This window comes from Panthera tigris, chromosome C1 (assembly GCF_018350195.1).
Source record: "Panthera tigris isolate Pti1 chromosome C1, P.tigris_Pti1_mat1.1, whole genome shotgun sequence".
In the NCBI taxonomy this organism is placed as follows: Eukaryota; Metazoa; Chordata; class Mammalia; order Carnivora; family Felidae; genus Panthera; species Panthera tigris.
Window position 1 is genome coordinate 35,731,416 of NC_056667.1, and position 24,319 is coordinate 35,755,734.

General features: G+C 42.2%; 1 protein-coding gene and 1 non-coding gene across 8 annotated transcripts in view; both read left to right on the plus strand.

The window, feature by feature from the left end:
- The window catches only part of AKR1A1 (aldo-keto reductase family 1 member A1), a 35,720-nt gene that overhangs the window by 3,266 nt on the left and 8,135 nt on the right, over positions 1-24,319 (plus strand). For 2 of the 7 annotated variants that reach the window (XM_042996947.1, XM_042996948.1), the window contains exons 2-3: positions 7,093-7,149; positions 17,972-18,070. Coding sequence is in view for 1 of the 7 variants with exons in the window: in XM_042996946.1 (XP_042852880.1) it covers positions 22,892-22,904 (13 nt within the window). In the remaining 6 variants the exon portion in view is untranslated. Of the gene's footprint in view, positions 1-7,092; positions 7,150-17,638; positions 18,071-22,188; positions 22,209-22,883; positions 22,905-24,319 lie in introns of those variants that run through there. The other 5 variants (XM_042996949.1, XM_042996950.1, XM_007077273.3 and 2 more) reach the window with 4 other exon arrangements.
- LOC122241620 lies at positions 2,336-2,442 on the plus strand. The gene has a single exon (XR_006221862.1). It is a non-coding gene; the product is annotated as a U6 spliceosomal RNA (small nuclear RNA).

Here is a 24,319-nt window from a genome sequence, read left to right on the forward strand (position 1 = left end):
AGAGAAGTCTCAGAACTGTAATATGACATTGGCAGCAAGATGGGATGAAGGAAAGAAAAAATATTTCTATAGGCCTTGTATTGGATTTAGGGTGAGAAGAAAGAGGAAGTTCAATCCTTCAATCTGATTCCTTGGTTTCTTATCTTGGTGACAAAGGAGTAATGTCATGGGGCGGTGCCTGGGTAGCTTAGTCGGTTAAGCAGCTGACCATGATTCATGAGTTCGAGCCCCTTGTCAGGCTCTGTGCTGACAGCTCAGAGCCTGGAGCCTGCCTCAGATTCTGTGTCTCCCTCTCTCTCTGCCCCTCCCCCACTCATCCTTGTTCTCTCTCTCTCTCTCTCTCTCTCTCAGAAATAAATACAACATTAAAAAAATTTTCAAAGGAGTAATGTCATTTACCTGTGACATAGGAGATACTAGAGGAGAAGCAGGCTTGAGGTTAAAAATAATAACAAACAAGGGCGCCTGGGTGGCTCAGGCCATTGAGCACCCAACTTTAGCTCAGGTAGTGATCTTGCAGTTTGTGAGTTTGAGCCCCATATCGGGCACCCTGCTGTCTGCTGTCAGCCTGGGACTGTCAGCGCAGAGCCCTCTTCAGATCCTTTGTCCTCCTCTCTCCCTCTGCCCCTCCCCTGCTTGTGCTCTCTCCTTCTCAAAAAGTAAATAAAACTTTAAAAAATAAAGACATTTATTGAGTATTGTTTTACAGACAAAATACCTGATGCCTAAAGAATTTAAGTAAATTGTCCAAAGTCACAGCTAAGAAGTGTTGGGCCAGATGCGATCCTAGGCAGCAGAACCATCATGTACAATATGCAAATGTGACATTTATATAGACTATAATGTAAATGGTGCCCCCTGGAGTTGTGCCTTACTGTGGTCTGGCCAGGCTTTGTGACTCTGGAGTCTACCCTATTACTATACTGACTCCTTTCTTTATTTTATTTTATTTTATTTTATTTTATTTTATTTTATTTTATTATTTTTTATTTAAATCCAAGTTAGTTAACATATAGTGTAATAATGTTTTCAGTAGAATTTAATGATTCGTTGACTCCTTTCTTAATGGAGAAGGTAAGAAGTTTGGTTTGAGGTAAACGACACTAAGATGCTCTTCAGACATCCAAGTAGAGTTGTCCAGAGTTCACCACTGGAGATTTAGATGTGAGAATTAGCAGCACAGAGGTTTCGTTATGTATTTATTATTCTTCTATTTACAGGAGGCCTATACTTTGCTAGACATGCAAAGATGAATAAGACACCATGTATTCAGGTGTTGAAAGATCACTAAAGAATTTGTTAAGGAGGAAAAAAGTAAAGAACGAGTTCCAAGCAGAGAAAACAGTAAAAGAAGTGGGAAAAAAATACAATGTGTATGGGGAAGTACAAAAAGTTCAATATTAGCAGAATGTAAATGCCAAAGACTAGAATGTAGAGACAAAAAACACAGAGATTGGTTATGATGTATCTCATAAGCCAGGATTCTAATTTTATGGGTAAAATTAAAGTGGAAGTATAGAAAGAAATTCAGAGTTTTAAATAAGAGAGTGACCACATTGGGTTGCATTATTGATCATTCTGGCAGCTGTAGAGAGAACAGATTTAGGGGACCAAGAAGATATGGGGTAGGGAGACAAATAAGGAAGCTATTGCCATGACCTTGGAAAAGAGGTGGAGAGCCTGAATGAAGGCAGTAGTGCAGAACATGGAGAGATGGGATTCGAGGGCAGTAAGCAAATTCTGGGCATCAGATATGGGAACTGAAAGCGAGGAATCAAGGAGGAGTCTCAGGGGAATTAGGTGAAGTGTGGTGTGCCTCACAGACATGCAGTGAAACAGAGTTTGGAGGAGATGATAAAGACCTCACTTTGGGGTATGTTGAATTTAGCATTCCAAGGGGGAGATGACCAGTAGGAAGCTAGAAATGTGGAAACTTGTGCCTATCTTGTTCATCACATTATAACCCTAATACTTAGCAGCATGGTCCATAGCACACGATAGATACAATAGGTATTTTTAAAATACATTAATGAATTATATGTGTTCACATCACTTACAATAACAAGGATACTTAAAACTGTGAGAGTAAATTAAAACCTGTAGAAAGAGGTAAGCCAAGACCAGGACTTCTGAGAATTTCTATGAGAATAGGAGGAAGGACAAAGCCATTAAGAGCAACTTAAAAAGAATAGCATTTTGTGGCTGAAGGGTCATTCATGAAGATGGGCTGTTTCTACCAATAATAATTTCCTTTGGTCCCCACCATCAGCACTGAAGTTTCCTACACCTGGGAAAGGGTAACAACAAAATGGAATGGTTTAAAAAGTCAAATAGTGTGCTCGCTTCGGCAGCACATATACTAAAATTGGAAAGATACAGAGAAGATTAGCATGGCCCCTGCGCAAGGATGACACGCAAATTCGTGAAGCGTTCCATATTAAAAAAAAAAAAAAAGTCAAATAGTATACAGACAAGCTGCCACCTGTGAAATTTACTAAGTTTTCTCCAAACTCTTTTAAATGAAAAAAAAATACATATATATCTCTTACTAAGTCGCTGGTTGCTGAAGGCATTAGATAGAACTTTGTTAGGAAGAATTGCTTGGTGTCATGGCAGCAACTGAGAAAATGCTTGCATGAATCATATTTTGCTTTATTTCTTAGAAGTGAGGCCCTTAAATTTTTTCTCTGCCAATTCAAGTAAGTATGGCTCTTTGCTGGGCGAAGCATTGGATTCCAGTCCAGTTCTTCAGAAGACCTGGCTCCCTCGACCTAGTAGGTTAAAGTAGTTTTCTCAAATATTAGTAATATTAGTAATATGAAGTTCCTTGTGAAAGGAAAAATATTCTTGAGGAAGTCCAAAGTTGGCTTCATTTCTCAAATTTAATTATTTAACTTTTATTACTTTTATTTCATTTTTTTCAGACTATGTAGTATTTTACTTTTTAAAATATATTTTTTAAAACATTATCTATTTACTTATTTATTTTAAAATTTTTTTAATGTTTTTATTTATTTTTGAGACAGAGAGAGACAGACCATGAGCAGGGGAGGGGCAGAGAGAGAGGGAGATGCAGAATCTGAAGCAGGCTCCAGGCTCTGAGCTGTCATCACAGAGGCTGATGTGGGGCTCGAACCCAGAGACTGTGAGATCATGACCTGAGCTGAAGTCGGACGCTTAACTGACTGAGCTACCCAGGTGCCCCATTTACTTATTTATTTTAGAGAAAGAGTGTGAGCGGGGAGAGGGGCAGTGGGAGAGGGAGAGAATCCTTTTTTTTTTTAAATGTTTATTTATATTTGAGAGAGAGAGCAGGGGGAGGGGCAGAGAGAGACTGAGACAATCTGAAGCAGGGTCCAGGCTCTGAGCTGTCAGCACAGAGCCAGATGTGGGGCTGGAAATCACAAACCATGAGATCATGACCTGAGCTGAAATCAAGAGTCAGCCACTTAACTGACTGAGCCACCCAGGCACCCCAGACTCTGTAATACTTTAATAAGTTGCTCCAGAATGCAATATTGAAAATTATTTGCCTACTAATTTAAAATACTGTTGAATGAAAATGTTTTCCTTAATTACTACTATCTGGCTGCTAAGGAACTATTGCAAGTTAAAATATTCAAGATGAGACTCCTCAAGCAATACTCTCCACGAATATCATCCTAATGCTATAGTGCATCTCCTTCTGGGGTCTGCATACCTATACTGCCTACACCTTGCAATGGTGTCTTGATTCTCCCACCACCTTTCTCCCTTTAAGCTAGCATGAGACACTTGTTCATGAGGTGTTCTTTGACATCATCTGGCCATCACTTAACAAAGCATTAGTTACTGATTAATGAACAGCCTTTGCCCCTTCTTCATAGCTAACTAGATACACCAGGTAAGGCGATTCAGTAGGAGTATAAAGCAGATGCCCTGCAACAGTGATCATTTTAACATTAGGAGTTGCTAAACTAATAACAGCCTGCAATCAACTTATAAACCATTACAGTTAAACCTATAAACCATTAAAATTAAACCTATAAACCATTAAAATTAAACCTATAAACATTAAAGCTAAATGCTTTCTTGTAATTGTAATAACCAATGAAATCATGGAAATCAAAATCATAGAGCAGCATTCAGTTATGATCACATCCAGATGATTCAGAACATGTTTATTTTTATTTTTTTAATTATCACTAAAAGAAAAACACTACATTTAACAGTTCTCAGAGAACACATGAATCCTTAAATTTATAAGAATTCAATTTATAAAGTTATATTTAGGACACAGAAAGACCTACAGATAACCCAGTTGAGAAAAACTATTATCAAGGATGATGTTTGTTAGAATTGAACACAGCTGTAAGTAACAGTTTAAACTCAAGTAACAAGCTTAACCAAATAGGGGATTAATTTTTCCCATTGAACAAATAAGTAGTCCAAGGCTCTTACAGTGATTCCATGCTGCTATGAGGGAACCAGACTTCTTTTAACTTTCTGTACCTAAATTCCTAGCATGTAACTTTTATTCTTACGATTACCTTATACTAAACAAAATGTCTGCTCTACTTCCAACAATACACCTGTATTCCAGAGAGAAGGAAGAGGCAGCCAGAGGGGGGTGGGGACTATAATAAGGAAGCAAAGCACTCCCGGAATCTCTCAGTTTAAATATCTCCTAGAACTATGTCACATGGCTGCTCCTAGCTGTGAGGGAGGCTGGAAATGTGTCTACTAGTTAGGTATATTACCACTCCTAACAAAATTGAGATTCTGTTAGAAAGAAAGGAAGAGAGAAGGACATTGGATAAACTAGATTGACCTTGATGGACTTTGAAAGGAAAAACTTGGGATTCTGAATGTGACCATGCAAGCATGTTGAAATGCTAGAAAAAAAAAGAGCTTCAGTTACTATTTTTATCTTCTACCCTTGATAGAAATGGCAAGTTGTTTTACTAAACTTGCCTTGTATTTATACGGACCTCTGTGTCATAGAACTTTAGGGGGTGATATTCACTTTATGTGTTCCATGAATAGTGCCCCTGGAATTGGGTAACACAGCAACACTATTTGTAGTAATGCTTTTGGTATTGCAGACCTTTCATGAAGTGATATAAAACTCTTGGTTACATGCATGATTAAATATTTATTTATGCACAATTATGTCCTCAAAAAAATATAGAGCCCTAGACCCTCAAAGTTGGAAGGAACCACAGTTAAATAATTTAAAATGAATTTGCCACCATGTGCCATGTACTCTTCTATGCCCTGTCCTCTGTGCCCTATACTTACTAAACATGGAGTTTAACACCCAACCTTCTACCCATTACCAGAATCCCTTCTTCGGTAGGCCTAACAGTCACTTGGTTTTGTCTTGCACACTTCCGTGATAACTGACTTGCAGGTGTTCCTGTTGGTGCTCTCTAGGTTATCTGTGACCCCTAGAAGGGGGCAGCAATTCAGATGCATAAAACCACTATAGTATTACTCACGTGGAATACAGTGGAACTGTCTCCCTGCCTTTGCTTACTCACCAAGTGTCGGGATAGTTTGTTACACAAACACAGGTAACTGAGATCTCATGTAACTCCCCTCAGCCTCAGTTTTCTTCTCATGAAAATGGTATGACAGCATTATCTGTGGCACAGAGGAAGTGCTTAGTAATAATCATTCTTATGATCATCATCATTATCATTATAATCTGTATCAAAATTTGTTGTCTTGCCTCCAATCCATCATTTGAATCCATCAAAATATTAATGAATTTAAAATTGTTGTCTTTTTTTTTTTTTTTAAGACAGAGCATGAATGGGGGAGGGGCAGAGCGAGAGGGAGACGAGAATCTCAACCAGGCTCTGCATGGTCAGCGTGGAGCCTGAGGCAGGGCTCAAACCCACAAATCCATGAGATCATAACCTGAGCTGAAACCAATAGTCAGACATTCAACCGACTGAGCTACCCAGGCACTCCTCAAAATTAATGAATTTAAATAGCTCCTTACCTAATCTTCAGTTGAACTTGTTTCTGAGACTACATTGACTTCCACTCATTTCTGGTTTTTATTTCTACAAATCTGACATCCCAATTCATACATTTTCAATGATTCCAACTTTAAACTCAAGTATGATTTGGTATTTGTTATTTTTCTGTCATTGTCCTGTTTTATAATGAACTGCTATTTGTATTTTAAAAAGGTACATATTTAAGATATTAAACTCAATTTTAGACTCCAGTTTTCACCCTCTCACACCTAACTAGAAAAATAAAGTGTTGATTTTTCTTCTCTTCCTCCATCTTCCTTCTCCCCAATTTTAGGAGAACTAGAATGAATGCACAGATACAGTTGAAAACAGCAGTAAAGGGGAAGTCCACCATGACATATCAATAAGCTAGACTAACAGCAAGCTTGCAGACTATGCTTATACAATTAAAGTGGGCTTTTACCTTTAGCCACTTGATACCCCAGGGACTACTGCTCAAATCCTTTTTTTACTGCCCCCCCCCAACCAAATCCTTATACATATAAGCTTTTATCAGTTATTCCATCAGCATCAGTGCTATCAACATTTTGAGTCTGATGATTCTTTTTTTTTTAATTTTTTTTTTAATGTTTATTTATTTTTGAGACAGAGAGAGACAGAGCATGAACAGGGGAAGGTCAGAGAGAGAGGGAGACACAGAATCTGAAACAGTCTCCAGGCTCTGAGCTGTCAGCACAGAGCCCGACGCGGGGCTCAAACTCACGGACAGCTCATGACCTGAGCTGAAGTCAGACGCTTAACCCACTGAGCCACCCAGGCGCCCCTGAGTCTGATAATTCTTTGTTGGGAGGGTGGAGGGTTGTTCAATGCATAATAGGATATTTAACAATACTCTGTCCTCTAGATGCCAGTAGCAACCCTCCCACCCCCCCACACATTACCAAAATGTGCCCTGGGGGACAAAATTTCCCCAGGTTGAGCTAGAGAAAATCAAATAAATGACTTGAGGACTCATAGCCTATATAGCCTTCTGGCCCATTTGTCCTGGCTGGTAGGGTCTTCTCTGCCTGGAAGCAGGAAAAATAAAATTTACCTCTTTAATGTATTCATACTTTACTTCTAGATACCTTGGCCAAAGCTTCCAGAAGAGTGCCTTCACTGTCAGAAGTACTGCAATTAGGTGAGTAATGATGTTGAGACTAGAAAAGCTCACACCCATTGTAATGACTCTGGCTTGCTCTTCTCAGGGCCACTCTGCCATTGACAGATGGGAAAGAAAGGGAGACAAAGGACAAAAGGCTCTGAGAAATCACACAGATGGAAAAGGAGAGCTTTACCTCTGGGCAAGAAGGCTTTACTGATTCATTCCCAGCCTTAACCACACCTTTAACCACAAGCTGGGTTCCTGCCTTTCATGGCACCCTTAGTCATGTTCCCTTACCCCTCTGCAAGCTGTAATTCTGCAACTAGAGGTATCTCTGTATTCTCTCCTTCCACCTTCCACAGAGGAACATCAGGGCTGACAAGTAGACCCTAATCTGAGAACTCTAAGACCAGAGTGGGATAGGAGTCAGGGCCATCTCATATGGTTGAACAGTTTGGGCAACTGACCAAAGAGGCTAATGGAGGTCTGGTAACCTGCCCCTAACCAGATCATCATGTATGGTTTGCCAAGCTAGGATAAACGGCCTTTTCTAATTCTGAAGTAATACGGAATAAAAAATTCTGCACATGCTATAAACCAGGTTTTTTTTCCCTTAACGTCTTCTCCTCAACTTAAACAGACCCATTTCCCCAGCCATTCCTTATGTGAATTAATTTCCAACCCCCTTGCTGATATCTCCCCAGAGCACTGAACTTAGCGTAATGTTCAGCATAATATTCCTTATCCTGACACACAGGCCTTCCACCATCTGACATCTTGTCTCTCCTCCCTCACATACACCTCATATTGCTCTAACCATAAAGCACTGAGTGAAATCCCTGAGTGTACCATAATGTTACAGATCTCCCACATTCTGTTCATAGATTCTTATTTGCCTAACTCTTGCTTATCTCTCAAAACTGGGTTCAAGTATCACCATTCTGGGACATCTTTCCTGACAAGCTTCCCATTCCTAATCTGATTTTCAGTGCTCCTTTCTCTGTATTTCCACCATACCCTGTGTTTATTTCTATCACAAATAGCACTTATCACATAGTTCTATAATTATTATTTCTTTTTCCCACCCTCCCCCACCATGGACCATGATTTTAGTAAGTTAAGGATATGATGGTAGCAAGTACCCCATAGCATCAAAGAGACAACAGATTGAGAACCATTGCACTGGACTGTCAATTCCTCGAGGGCAGGGTCACATCTTTACCTCTGCACCTCCAGCAGTCCAGTACATGGCCTGAAAGCAGATGATGCTCAGTGAATGTGGAATAAATGCAAGAATGCCTCAGGCAGAAGGGAATTGCTCTCAGGTGACTAGCCACACATTTAGTGCTTATTTTTGAGTGTCATGAGGATGCAAAGGGGACCAAGATGGAGCCAGAAAGCTGATTGAATCTTGCCATCACCCCATTCACCTATATCCGTCACAAGTGTGCAAGTTCCTTATTCATGTCAACAGAGAAAGTGTTGAACAGGTAGGTATCTGCTGAGTTAATCAATGCCACAATTTTCCCACTTTCAAGAACTGAGGTTCCTGCTACCTTCCACCATAGGCTAGCAAGAAGGTAGAACATAAAACAAAAAACAGCCCTCTCATGTATTTAATATTACTTTCTAAGTTCCTTGAGAGACAGAGAGCATTATGAGTCAGCCTCACTGAAAACTGAGTCAACCATAGCCATTCTGATCTGGATGGTGGCCCAGAACTGCTGACAGGAGTGGAACTGATCTGAGCCTGAGAATTGCACTGTGACTTCTGTCCTCCTCCTCTCTGTGGGGTGGGGGAGGGCGGGAAGAAAAGGCATTTTTTTTAAGAGTGTAAGAAGTGGGATTCTGGCACCTTAGGTGGGAAAAACCAGTGTGGAGGCTTTCTCTGGAGAATGTTTTTGATCAGTAAGTGTTGTACACTGGATTTACTACTTCAGTCCCTAGAGGATTTCCAGACAGGGCCCAACCTGGGAGTTCCAGAGCTTTAATTAGCTACTAATTGGTCATTTAAGTAGTAATAGTTTGTTCAATGTTCAGATCCTGAAATATAGTGAAGAAATTATTTTGGTTCCTAAGATCTTACTGGAAACCTAGGCTTACATGAAGCTTCATGTTTATCAAGTACCTACTACTGTATTATGGAGGACCCTGTATTATGATCCTCTTGCCCCTCAGAAATGGACTCAAATATCTCTCCTCTAATAGAACACGACCAAGACAAATGTTCTGGCTATAGCTGGTCTATAATTAAAATGACAGCCTTACAGCAAAGACTTATCTGCTAGATTCCCTAGAAAAATGAAATCAGATTTCCAAAGCCTAGCACTAGCAGAGCTCAAAGAAGTCACCTTCTTACTCTAACAAAGTAGGAAGGGCACCAGTAAGTACCCAGGGCTTTAACTTTGACCCACATTTTGCCCAGAGAAGGAAATCTGGGCTTCAGTGCAGGGATCTGGATCCTGGGCTCTGTCATGGCTGTGACAGGGCTGGAGAAGAAATCCCCACCCCCACCCTCCCTTGACTCTGGGCCAGCCTCCTCCTTCATTGTGCACAACCTTGATCCAGGAGCAGACTGGCACCCTGGCCTTTGAAACACTAGGACTTTGATCTCTGGAGCTGAATGAGCTGAATACACCTAGTGCCAAACCTGCTTTTGATAACCTCCTTTTTTTTTTTTTTTAAATGCTTATTTATTTATTTATTTTTGAGAGAGAGGGAAAGAGCATGAGTTGGGGGAGGGGCCGAGAGAGAGAGAGAGAGAGAGAGAGAGAGAGAGAGAGAGAGACTCTCAGGCAGGCTCCACTTTATCAGCACAGAGTCTAGTGCAGGGCTTGAAGAAACCATGAGATCATGATCTGAGCTGAAATCAAGAGTTGGATGCTTAACTGGCTGAGCCACCCAGGGGCCCTGGTAACCTCCTGTTTTTCCCCCCACTTAACAATGTATCATAGACATTTTTCCACTACAACACTTACAGATCTACTTTCTCCTTGGGACTATATTGTTTTTATTGTATGGATATACAATAATTTATTTTGCCAATTCCCTTCTTATGAACATTTGGGTAATTTTTCTCTCCTTTAAACAACACAGTAAATATCCTGGTTGCTTTTTTTTATTATTTCCTTTGACTAAATTCCTTAAAATTGCTGGATCAGAAGTGATGCACATTTAAAATTTTAATATATATTACCAAATTACCCTGTAGAAAGATTATACTATTTTGGGGGCATCTAGGTGGCTCAGTTGGTTAAGTGTAGACTCTTATTTTGACTCAGGTCATGATCTCACAGTTCATGAGTTTCAGCCCCACATTGGGCTCTGCACTGACAGTGCAGAGCCTGCTTGGGATTCTCCCTCTCACTCTCTCTCAAAATAAATAAATAAACTTAAAAAAAGAAAGAAAGAAAGAAAGAAAGAAAGAAAGAAAGAAAGAAAGAAAGAAAGAAAGAAAGAAAGAAAGAAAGGATTGTACTGTTTTGCATTTCCATCAACAGTATATGAGTAGATCCCTTTTTCATATTGTCCCTAACACTGGGGCTTGATCTTTTTAATTTTATCAACCTGATGGGGAAAATGATTTGTATGGGGAAAATTATTTTTATTAGTATATTTGAATAACACTTTTATTGCCATTTTTCTTTTTTTCTATTGAGAACTACTTGTGAAGAACTTTGCATATTTTTTCAAAATATTTCTTTTTCTTAATTTTATAGAAATTCCTTACAAAGTAAGCTTTGAACTCTTTAATCATTAAATATTACAATCTTTTCCTACTTTGTTATTTGTCTTTTAATCTTGCTTATGCTGGTTTTGCTGTGCAATTTTCACTTTTATCTAGTGAAAACTGTCAATAGTTTCCTTTACACTTTCTAACTTTGGTTGTAAAGTGAAGAAAGGCCTTATCTACCCCCAAGATTATATAAATATTCTTCTGTTTCTTCTTTTAGCATTCTGTTTGTTGTTTAATATTCAAACCTTTAAACCTTCTGAAATCTGCCTTTATGTATAGTATGAAGTAGGAGTTGAACTTTTTTTTCTCAAATGGTTAGCCAATTATCCAGACATTAAAATTTTTTTTTTTCTAAATGCTTATTTATTTTGAGAGAGGGAGAGAGAGCATATGTGCACACACAAGGAAGTGAGGGGCAGAGAGAGAGGGAGAGTGAGAATCCCAAGCAGGCTCTGCACTGTTAGCACAGAGCCCAACATGGGGCTCAGTCTCATGAACCGTGAGCTCATGACATGAGCGAAGACCAAGAGTTGGACACTCAACCAACTGAGACACCCAGGTGCCCCTATCCAGACATTTTAATGTTATATATAAGTCTCTTTATGAATTGACCTTATCCTACCTCTGCAATTTCATCTCCCACTTTTCTGCCTGGAATTTTATGCCCCCTTCTTATCAAACCATAGATAATTTCTGGAATGTAACACCCTGCTTTATTCCTCCACAATTTGGCACATTAGTTTCTCTACCTAGAATACCCTTCCCCAGCTCCCTTTAATTCCCTGATCAACAACTGTTTATCTTTCCAGAATATTCCTCGCACATGGCAGGTATCATTAAATGCTGGTCAATTGAATGAATATATCAATCACTTCTACCCACTTTTAGCACAGAGTGGGTCTGTGGGTGATATGTGCAATGGAAGGATGTAAAATTGGGAAGTGAAGTTGACAGGGGAAATCCGCACTGCCATATGATTTAGGCTGTCAGCTTCCTGCTGTGGTTCTGCTCTTGCTTGCCAGACCTGCTCACATCACTCCTTCCTCTTCCCCTCCCTTTTCCAGCCCCAGACCAATAGGTTGCATTGGTTGGCATTCAGTTGGCTGCAGCCTTCTTTCCACTTCACTGCACATCAACCTTTGTGACTATGATTCCTGCCCTGATACAACCATAGCTCTATACTAACAGCTGCTGCTCTACAGAAAGGTGTGTTTGCACACATGTGTTAGTATGAGAGAGAGAGAGAGAGAGAGAGAGAGAGAGAGGGAGAGAGAGAGAGAGATGGAGACAGTGCAACCTTTCTGCAGAGTCCTCCTCCATTTGGGAGTCCTGCTGTCTCTCTCAGGTCTGGAGAGCAGTTTCAGCAGCTTTACTGGGTGAGGAGGGGCATGGTTTTCTTTAGCCTCCCTTGCAGCAATCTACTCTGAATACAAATGATCACTACCATTCACTAAGTCCCTACTATGCACTAACAGGTACTTTACATCCATTGTTTCATTTAATCCAAAAACATATCAGCAAGGTGGATATTAAAATCTCTATTTCAGGGGAGCCTGGGTGGCTCAGTTGGCTAAGTGTCCAACTCTTGATTTTGGCTCAGGTCATGATCTCACAGTTTGTGAGTTTGAGCCCCGCATCTGGCTCTGCACTGACAGCATGGAGCCTGCTTGGGATTCTCTCTCTCTCTCCCCGCCATCTCACACTCTCTCTTTCTCTCAAAATAAATAAATAAACCTTAAAAAAAAATTCACAGATGAGAAATTTTCCCAAGGTCACACAGCTACTAAGGGGTACAGCAAGGATTTAAATACAGTTCTATATAAACAACAACTGTCTTTTTTTTTTTTAACATTTATTTATTTTTGAGACAGAGAGAGACAGAGCATGAGCAGGGGAGGGGCAGAGAGAGAGAGAGGGAGACACAGAATCTGAAACAGGCTCCAGGCTCTGAGCTGCCAGCCCAGAGCCCGACATGGGGCTCGAACTCACGGACAGCTCAATGACATTCATATCAACCAAATCCAAAAGTTTCTGTTGTGGAGATTAGACAGCATGAATGTAGAGAGTAGGACAAATAATGGATGATCAATAAAATGGTAATTGTTCTTATTTGTCTTAGTTTCTCTAACATTAAACTTACTTTTGGTTCTTCTTTTTAAATCATTTTTCCCCCTTACTCCTCTCTCTCTCCCCATTATAAAGTTAATATGATTTTGGAGTGCCTGGATGCAACTCTTGATCTTGGGGTTGTGAGTTCGAGCCTCACATTGGGTGCAGGTACAGAGATTACTTAAAAATAATATATATTTTTAAAAATAACACTTTTTTTTTTTTTTTTAATCTTAGCCTGTTTCTCTAGAAAACCAGAGCTCAGGACAAAGTTTACATGCTGAGGCTTTATTGGGAACTTCAGTAATTCATTCTCAGGGCAATAGGGATGAGGGAAAAACAGAAATGAGGCAAAGAAGGGGAGCCTGGGTGGCTCAGTCAGTTTAAGCTTCCAACTTCAGCTCTGGTCATGATCTCAAGGGTTTATAGGTTCGAGCCCCACATCAGGCTCCATGCTGACAGTGAGGAGCCTGCTTGGGATTCTTTGTCTCCCTCCCTCTCTCTCAAAGATAGACAAATAAACTTTAAAAAACAAAAACAAAAACATAAATGAGGCAAAGAAGGGAAAGAAACCAAAAGGTGGTGTGCTACAGAGCTTGCTATTGCTTTATAAAAAGACACAGCTAATTGGTCAGTTATAGAGGTCTGAGAAGCTATATGAAACCACTATATGGTGTCCAGGAACTATTTATTGGGTAAAGGAAAAGCAAACTATCTGTTGACTCTTTCCTTCTACCTCTCATTGGTCAATTTCCTTATACCCTATGAGACATTAACTCCCCTGCACTCCCTGATCCTCAGGGAAGCCTGAGGAGACTGATCCCAATGCTTCTGCTTACTCTGAAAGTGGTGTAAGTGGCAAAATTCTCAGCAGGTCTACTTAAGTCATAACTGAGTGAGTGCCATAGCTGCTACGGCTCCCACTACAACAGGTGCAAAAGAGAGGGTGTTTGGCCCATGCACTTGGGGATGTAAGACAGACCACTGCATCAGGAGATGAGCAATAGTAGTGACTAGGGTGCTCCACTGAATAAGTGGAGAACCTGGGAGCAAGTGGGTCCAAGTGAATCTGCAGAGTTACTAAACTAAATCCAATACAATAGTTCAAAATCTTGATAAATATAGAAGAAAAACAAAATAACCTATACTTCCACTAATCAAATACAACTGTTATAATTAGTTTTGTGTGTTTCCATCTACTTTCTTTCCTTATACATATAGGGTTTGGTGGGTTTTTTTTAATTTTTTAATGTTTATTTATTTTGAGAGAAAGAGAGACAGCACGTGAGCAGAGAGGGGCAGACAGAATCCAAAGTAGGCTCCAGGCTCCAATCTGTCAGCCCAGAGTTTGATGCAGGGCTCAAACTCATGAACTATGAGATCATGACCTGAGCAGAAGTTGGATGCTTAACTAACTGAACTACCCAGGCATCCCTAGGTTTTGTTGTTTTTTTTAATATGAAAGGTTTCTCTTTTATTTTTTTTAAAAATTTTTTTTAATGTTTATTTATTTTTGAGACAGAGAGAGACAGAGCATGAACAGGGGAAGGGCAGAGAGAGAGGGAGACACAGAATTGGAAACGGGCTCCAGGCTCTGAGTTGTCAGCACAGAGCCTGACGTGGGGCACGAACCCACGGACCGTGAGATCATGACCCGAGCCGAAGTCGGACGCTTAACCAACTGAGCCACCCAGGCGCCCCAAAAGGTTTCTCTTTTAAATTGAAATACAACACAATATGGAAAAATGTACATATCAAATATATAACTTAAATTTTCAGAAATTTTACATATCCTTTAAAAAAACTTTTTTTTAAATGTTTATTTTTGAGAGACAGAGTGTGAGTGGGGGAGGAGCAGAGAGAGAGGGAGACACAGAATACAAAGAAGGCTCCAGGCTCTGGGCTGTCAGCACAGAGACCAATGCAGGGCTCAAACTCAGGAACCGTGAGATTATGACCTGAGCTGAAGCGGACACTTAACTTACTGAGCCACCCAGTCACCCCAGAAATTTTACATATCCTTATAAGTCAAATCAAGAAACAGATCATACCTATCACTCCACAAGCTTCCCCTCTTGCCCACTTCTAGTCACTGTATGTCCAAGGGTTACCACTATCCTGACTTCTAACAACTCTAAATTTTATTGTTTTTTGTACTGTATAGAATTGGTTGGAATTAATAGTCTTTCATGTCTGTTTTATTCCACTCAGCAGTAAGTTTGAGAAATTTATTCATGCTGTTGAATATAGCAGAAGTTAATTCTTTTTCACTCCTGCATCACTCCCAGAATTCCTATTTACCTCTTTTTTGAAACTGACTTCTTCTTTCATGCCATGGTATTATCTTATGACTCAGTTTGTATGAGAGGCTCCAGGCAGTTTCCGATCTTGAGAGAGTTCCCAGAAGTTACTTCTGTGGAGAAGGTGGTAGCTGAGATGAAGGCGAGATGTGCCACAACCATTTTGCCACCATGAGGAAAGCAACTTCAGGATGAAGAGAGATTGGAGAGTGGAGAGAAAAAAACAGAAGGAAAGGGGTCCCGGTGACTTTGTCGAACTGCTGAATCAAACCAAACCTAATCCTACCTACATGAGTCCATACATTTCCTTCATTGTTGAAGCCAGCTTAAATTAGGTTTTCTGTTAAGAGCAACATAGAGGCATAACTTATCTGTATGTAAGGGAAGTAAATTTTGCCAATATAGAAGAGGACCATTTGGGGACCATTTGTAGAGTTCCCTGTGATATACTTACTCTTCTTCCTGCAGTGTCTGATACTATTTTTACTCATTTGTGTCTGTTAGGGTTCTTTGGTTGCAAGCAACAAAAACTGTCTCTAACCAAAGACAAAGAAAGGTATTTTGTTTTGTTTTGTTTTGTTTTTGAAGGCTATAGGAGTACTTGCAAAACCAAAGGGAAAGTACAGCATGGAATTGGCAGGAACCAGGTGTCTTCAGGAGGTCCTATTAGCAGAGATTGCTCGACAGCCATGGCAGGGTGCTAGTGAAATGCATTTCATGATGAAAGGCATGAAATCCAGGTGATTAGTCTTTTGGTGACTGTATTAATAATTAAGACTCAAGGAAGGAATAGCCAATTAGCATATTTTGGGATATTCACACACATGTTAGCTAGGGGAGGGCAAGTACTTAAATTAATGACTGTTGAATTGGATCCAATGAGGAGGAAGAAATTCTCCAAAAGAGGGAGGAATGGGCACTGGGAAGCCAAAAACAATAATTCCCACTATCCCTCCTGCCTGAACCACTCATTTCCCTTGGATTCTGAGACAACTTATTCACTTGGTCTCCTCTCAGTCTACCTCTCAGGCTGTTCTCTGCCTCCTTGTTTTTACAATGGGGCAAGGCACCCTAGAAGTTGACAGAGGCTTATCCTTTGTAAGATGGGAAAAGGCTGGTTGTGAAAGGGGCAGTGTGTTCTTGAGCCGATCTATTTTGCAATCTTGACAACTATTTGAAAACTCTTGGAGGGATAGGGTTGTGCCTTGTATGAAATATTCCCTGGCACCAGAATTAAGACCAAAAGCCCCAAAGTTGGGGGAAGGAGAGGGCCTCAGTAGTTCATCACTTGGCAAGGTCACCACCTGATGGTTACACTTCAGACTTTTAAGAAGTCAGACTCAGCAGAAAAGAAATATGGAGTCTGTCAGACCCTGAAGAAAAGGTGGGAGGGATGGGATACATGGCATGTGTCTCTTGATGGCAAGTCTTTGCTAGGGTAAGATGAGTTTGAGGTATATTAAATTCTGATCACATAAGCTGGAATCTGAGTGTCTTTATGAGGATAGATGGTGTCAAACATTAGACATTCGGTCCATCAAGACACTACCTGTATTGAGGAGACAGTGGGGAGTAATCCAGGGGAGCCAAAAAAAATGAGGAAGAGTAGAGGAGCAGAGGAGACAGAGGTGTGGGGAGAGAAAAGCAGAGCTACACAGAGGGGAAAACGTGTAAAATGCAAGACACCTCTCAGTCCACATGGCTAGGGCTATTTCAAATATAAAATCTGTATGACTTAATAGCTATGTGATTTTGGCCAAGCTACTTTACCTGGTTGAGTCTGTTCACTCTGTGAAATTGAACGTGAATACCTCCCTCACAGGAGACTTCCAGTGTGCAGGTAACGTCTGTATCTTCACTTGGATAATAGTTACATTGAAAAAAAGAATCATAGAGCCGTACGTTTTAGATTTGTGCATTTTTCTGTATGTATGCTATACTATACTCCAATAAAAAAAAACTTACAAAAAAAAAAAAAGAACATTTCCCTTACAGGGTTGAAGATTCAATAAAATCATGTTTATAAGTCTAGCACAGTATCTGGCACATTAATGCGCGTCCAGAGTCCACAGTCCGGATACAGGGACCACGAACTTACTACCGCTTGCAGCCCAGAGACCCGACCTCTTCCTTGTTACAACTTTTATCGCGGCTGCTCTCCGAGCCTGTTTGCCAGACCAAGTAACGGAGCCAGTTTAGGTATATTCTGTGAACCCCGCCAACCTGACTCTAAAAGATAGGAGCGAGAGTCGGTTTTGCGAACCCGGATGGAGTGGAGACACCAGAAGAACCTGCAATGTGACACCCAGTACCCTCCTCCCTCCAGCAGAAGGAGCTCCAGCAGCCTAGAGCGGCGTGGCTGTGGCGCGCGGTGCATTGTGGGCCAGCAGAGGCACGGACTGGCCCCGACGTTAGGGTCCCCCCAAGTGGCCAGGGGCTCGCGCTTCACTCTGCCCCCATGTACTCCAAACCTGCGCAGTGAAGTGTGTCTAGACTCCAGCCAATCCAACCACCAGAGCTAGAGGTGGAGCTGGTGCAGGCTCCCAACTCTGGCTTCCAAACTCCAGCCCTTTACAGGGCGGGGTGGGGTCCACCACTGCGCGTGATGCTGAATGCCGGCCCTCTCCCCTCCTCCGGGAGGAGCTTCCTCCTCACCGCCAGACTTAAGCTAGATTCCTGCCTCCACCATCAGGCCAACCAACTTCCTTTGCAGCCCACCAGTTCCGGAAGCTGAGGCTTACTGTAACGTTGGCAAGGTGCAGAACCGAAGAGAGATCACACTGTTTTGTTCACGCTCTGTGATTGAGCCGAGGTGAGTTTCTCCTGCTGCTGTTCCATCTTTCTCGCAGAGGAGATGGCCTTGATCTGTAGTGAAACTACAGAGTTGTGTGCCTTCGGAATAGAGCGGAGAGCGCAGGCTCTGGAGGCAACCTGACTTGGTTTCGGATTTGAGCTCATTGTGATCTTGGAAAAGTTCTGTTTCTCTGGACCTCAGTTTACTCACGGATGAAAAGAGTTCCTACATCGGAACTGTAGTGAGAATTGAGATAAAGCTTTTAAAACGCCCGTCAACTATTAGGTGCTCAGTAAATTTTAGTTGCCCTCTTTTGTTTATGTTAATTTATTTTTAAGAGAGAGAGAGAGAGAGAGAGAGCGCGAGCGCGCGCGCGAGCACGCAAGTGGGGGAGCGGGGGCTGACTCCAGGCTCAGAGCTCTCAGCGTAGAGCCCAAGGCAGAGCTTGAACTCATACTCGGACGGTCATGACCTGAGCCTAAGTTGGATGTTTAAAAGACTGAGACACCCAGGCGCCCTTGCCCTCTTCTTTTTGAGCACCAACACGATTTTTCCAGGAGCTCCGGCCTTTCTTTGGAATTGCAGAGATACTTCCTGAAAGTGGGAGTAGTGGGCAAAATTAGCTAACTTAGACACCTGCTTTGGGTTTGGGAAAGCTAGGGCTTTTCTGTTGCCTCAGACCTCTGTTACAGTGAGGCTGGAATCTGAACTGTCACCAGATAGAGCTACTATTAACTCTTCCTTTCAGCCTACTCATATCAGGCTGCAAGACCTCCCTAAAAGAGTCTTGAGGGTTCTGATCAGGCCTGTTAATTCCCCAAGATCTCAGTTTTCTTATCTGTACGTGAGCAATCCCAGTATCATCCTGTATGAAGCCACTGGGAATTTTTTTTTTTTTTTTTTTTTTTTTGCTGAAAATGGTAAAGTGCTTTGATGTCTTCCAGAGATGATTCTTTCCAGGTTATCCAAGAAGTAAAAAAAGAAGGTGACGGGGGCACCTGGGTGACTCAGTTGGTTAAGCATGGGACTCTTGATTTCAGCTCAGGTCCTGATCTCAGTTTGTGAGTTGGAGCCCTATGGAGCCTGCTTGGGATTCTCTCTCCCTCTCTCTCTGTCACTCCTTGGCTTGCCTTGCACTCTCTCTCCCTCAAAATAAAGGAACAAAGAAAGAAAGAAAAAGAAAGAAAGGAAGAAAGAAAGAAAGAAAGAAAGAAAAAAAGTGATGAAGGCAGTGACTTCCTCAAATGCCCTGCAGCCCATTTGCCTTAGTGTGTGTGCTCACATGTGTTTCTACGTCTATGCATGGGGCAGGCACTCTAGGAGTAAGGGGTTCAGATAGATGACCTCTGACCTCAAGGTATCCCCTAGTTTGTGAGGGAAACTCATATAAACAAACAACTGCAGCTATGTGCACAAGCTGTCAGTGCACAGGAGGAGCAAGTGCTAGCTGAAGGATGAGCAGTAATTAGCCAGACAAGGGTGGGACTTGGGGAAGCAAAGTGTGCCTGGAGTTAAGTAAGCGGTGGCTGGTTTTGCAAAGTCTGAAGCATGGAGTTTGGAATGAAGAGGTGGAAAAATGAGGAGGATGGGAGCCAGGTAATGAAATGTATTACTAAGGACTGTGGACTTTATCCTGAAGGTAAGCAAGAACTACTGGAAGAATTTGAGCCTTGGAATCACATGTTCAGATTTAGTGAATGGATTGTGGGGAGAGGGGCTGCACTGGAAGCAGAGAGATGGTGGTTCAGGTAGGGGTGGTTCGAGCTAGAGCAGTAGCAGTGGAGGCAGATATGGATGGACTGGAGAAAGACTCAAGAAATATATATTTTAGGGGCGCCTGGGTGGCTCAGTCGGTTAAGCGTCCGGCTTCGGCTCAGGTCATGATCTCACAGTCCGTGAGTTCGAGCCCTGCGTCGGGCTTTGTGCTGATCGCTCAGAGCCTGGAGCCTGTTTCAGATGCTGTGTCTCCCTCTCTCCCTGACCCTCCCCCATTCATGCTTTGTCTCTCTCTGTCTCAAAAATAAACATTAAAAAAAAGAAATATATATTTTAAAATTCTTTTCACGTCAAGAGGTACATGAAGTGTTTGGCTCAGGTCATGATCTCATGGTTCATGAGTTCAAAGCATGCTGACAGCGCAGGCCTACTTAGGATTCTCTCTCCCTCTTTCTTTTCTCCTCCCCCCACTTATGCGCTCTCTCTTTCTCTGTCTCTCTCTCTCTCTTTCTCTGTCTCTCTCTCTCTCTCAAAATAAACTTAAGAAATATATATTTACCAGTATTAGTAGTGATGGGGTTTTGGAGTGGTGGGGGTCTAGAGCCGACGGCCAAGAAAGATTTTTTGAGACTTCTTTGGTGCAAAAAAGGTGATTTTATTAAAGCACAGGGACAGGACCCATGGGCTGAAAGAGCTGCCCTGGGGTTGTAAAGAGTCAGTAATTATTTCCTATGGAGTTGGGGGGAGATAAAGGCAAAAGGGAGACCTCCAAAAGGACTTTCATATGCTAAAGAGGACTCACAAGATACTGGAGGCCTTGCTATTACCAGGCTAAGGTGGTTTTCCCTTTAGTGAGGCATTAACATTATAGGAAGTTCCTGGAGAAATGTTTCACTCTGCCTATCTCAAGTATTCATCAATGGACTGCAGGTTATAAGGAAATTTAATTTTGGGGTGCTTGGGTGGCTCAGTCGGTTGAGCATCCGACTTCGGCTCAGGTCATGATCTCGCGGTCCGTGAGTTTGAGCCCTGCGTAGAGCCCTGTGCTGACAGCTCAGAGCCTGGAGCGTGTTTCAGAATCTGTGTCTCCGTCTCTCTCTGACCCTCCCCCATTCATGTTCTGTCTCTCTCGGTCTCAAAAAATAAATAAGCATTAAAAAAAATTTATAAGGAAATTTAATTTTACCTACCATTTCCTTCTTGCCTTTGTTCTCCACATCAGAATGGAGGGGAGGGTGATGTTAGGGCTCCAGGAAACTGAATCTATAGGTTTCTGGAGATTAGGCTATTGGTAAGATTGCCTTTTTCTTATAATTTACTAAGACATTTGTAAACTGGTGGGCACTCAGGTCCTGCATGACTGTGATCTCTATCAGTTAACCACTTGTTTTCCCCTTTTCCTTTGTTCTTGGGCAGCCAGGGGTGCCTGTGGAATGTCACACTTATCCCACCTTGTTGGGGGGGGGGGCGGGTAGGTGGTGTTTGCCGTGTCCCAGCCAAATAGACCTAATCTAGGCCAATGTTACATATTTAAAGTAGTTTTCTGTGCTTGTTTCTTAGAAGTACAAGCAAGGGTATACTCCCCTACCAATCACCTGTCAAAACCCTAAAATGGTAATAACTCAGAAATGCCAAATGAACTGAAATACTTTATTTAGATGGCTTTTCAAGACCCCATGTGATGAGGGAGCATAATGCAAGCTGAGGGCAAAGCACAAGCTATCGCTTGCGCGAACACACCACACACACACACACACCACACACCACACACACACACACACACACACACACACACACACACACACACACAAGGTGGGATATGTGTAATATTCTTCAGGAGCTCCTGGCTGCCCAAGAACAAAGGAAAGGACAGAAAACAGATGGTTAAACTGTTCAGTCTCCATCAGTTTACAAATGTCTTAGTAAATTACAAGAAAAAGGCAATCTTATCAATAGCCTAATCTCCAGAAACTGTAGACTCAGTTTCCTGGAGCCCCAACATCACCCCTTCGTAGTGATATGGGGAACAAAGCCAAGAAGGAAATCGCAGGTAAAATTAAAAAAAAAAATTTTAACGTTTATTTATTTTTGAGACAGAGAGAGATAGAGCATGAACAGGGGAGGGGCAGAGAGAGAGGGAGACACAGAATCCGAAGCAGGCTCCAGGCTCTGAGCCATCAGCCCAGAGCCCGATGCGGGGCTCGAACTCAAAATTAAAAAAAATTTTTTAACGTTTATTTATTTTTGAGACAGAGACAGAGCATGAACAGGGGAGGGGCAGAGAGAGAGGGAGACACAGAATCCGAAGCAGGCTTCAAGCTCTGAGCCATCAGCCCAGAGCCCAATGCGGGGCTCCAACTCACGGACCGCGAGATCGTGACCTGAGTTGAAGTCGGACGCTTAACCGACTGAGCCACCCAGGCGCCCCCAGAATTCGCAGGTAAAATTAAATTTCCTTATAACCTGCTGCCCATTGACAAATACTTGAGGCAAATATTTCTCCATTTCTCCAGGAACTCCCTATGTCTTTTTTTTTTTTTAATTTTTTTTAACATTTTATTTATTTTTGAGACAGGGAGAGACAGAGCATGAACAGGGGAGGGTCAGAGAGAGGGAGACACAGAATCTGAAACAGGCTCCAGGCTCTGAGCTGGCAGCACAGAGCCCGACACGGGGCTTGAACTCACGGACCGTGAGATCATGACCTGAGCCACCCAGGCGCCCCAACTCCCTATGTCTTAACTCCCAATGCTTTGCTAGAGGGTAAAACAGCCTTAACTTGACAAATAGCTAGGCCTGCAGTATTCTGAGAATCTTCTTTAGCATCTGAAAATCTCTTTGAAAACTTCCCCTTGATTTGACCTCCTCCAACTCCTTAGTATATAAACAGTCACTCTTTACAACCCCAGTGCAGCTCTTTCTGCTTCAATAAAATCACCTTTTTGTACCAAAGACTTAGAAAATTCTTTCTTGGCTGTCAGCTCAGAACCTGCCCACCTCCCACCCCCGACTCCAAAACTTTATCAGATGGATTATACTGTGAACTTGTTGTCTGATTTGCTTTAACAGTTGTTATCCAGGCCCTTGAGTCCCTTGTGAGAGAGAGTATACAGAAAGAAGAGCATGCATGGGTCAGGTACTGTGCAAAGTGCTTTAGATCTAGTTTCTCTTCCAAATGGGGGAAGGGGTGCTGAGATTCAGATTCAGGTCTGTGCAACCCCAGGCCCTGAACTGATTCCTTTGTGCTCTGCTGTTGGATTTGATGAGTTCAGTTTTGGATATTTTGAGTCTTAGATACCTATAGGGCATACTGGTAGAGATATCTCCAGGGAGTTGAATGTACAGAACTAGGGTGGGCAGAATCAGTGCTTAAAGTGATAACTGAAGACATGAGCTTAACTAGGGAGTGAGAAGAGGATTGGGAACAGAACTCTGAGGGACACCAACATTTATAGGAAGTAAAGGAAAGGCCCATGCAGCCCAGGAACATTCATGTGAATACTGCTTCCTCTTTTTCCTGTGTTTTTGAGATCCCTGCATGCAAGCAGCGGCTATAGAGCCCTCCTCTGAGAAGAAACATAGGCACTGATTTAGGAATAATAAAACCTGAGTCCTTAAAAAAAAAAAAAAAAAGAGTTTGAGTAATCTCTGTACCCAGTGTGGGGCTTGAACTTAAAACCCCAGGATCAAGAGTTACATGCTCCACTGACTGAGCCAGCCAGGCACCACTAAAATCTGAGACCTGATTCTACCTCTCCCTATGCAGACCCAGTTTTTCTCTCTTTCATGAGTAAAACCTTCCCAAATTAACATGAGGGTTTCTGAGTGTTGCCAGAGGCCAAGCTAGGCAGTTTCTGACAACTTCAGAGCCTGTTAATTCAGGAGAAGGCTGGAAAGCCAATGCCTCAGGCAGAAGATGAGGAAGTCCAGAGCTGGCAGAGTATGACTTCCTGTCCTAGAGGAAAACATTTGTTCTTTGCAGAGACTCTTCTATTCCCTCCCTTGGAGCTCTTGTTCTTTGAAGCTCTTTGTTAGGTCTTCCTACTTGTATGATCCCAACCCCCCCCCCCCCCCCCCCAGCCAAGCCTCATTGTTTTGGGTTTTCAGTTTCAGCATCAAAAGAAAGAGAAACAAGCATCAGGTTTCTTCTTCCTTTTCGCCTTAGATCAGGCCTTTGTTCAAGGCTCTCAGTCTAAGTCCACGTGTAATTTCAGAGTTCTCCAGTGTGTGCTGGGAAATCCGGGAGAGGCCAACGGTCACTTGTTTGGGGATCAAGCCCAGGAAACCAGCCACAGACCCTGGTGGCAACCGGCAGGCTAGCTGCTCCTGTGAAGTCCAGACATGATTGCCTGATCCTCTGGCAAGTTTATATCCCTGGGAAGTTTGCTAGCACTCAAGTGATCTGTGGTTTGATGCCCAGATTGAACTTTTTGTTTTTGTTTTAGCAGAAACAGGTGGTCTCCATAACCAGGTTATGCTAGACTGTAAAGTTCTTGCAGGGGCGCCTGGGTGGCTCAGTCCATTAAACATCTGACTTTGGCTCAGGTCATG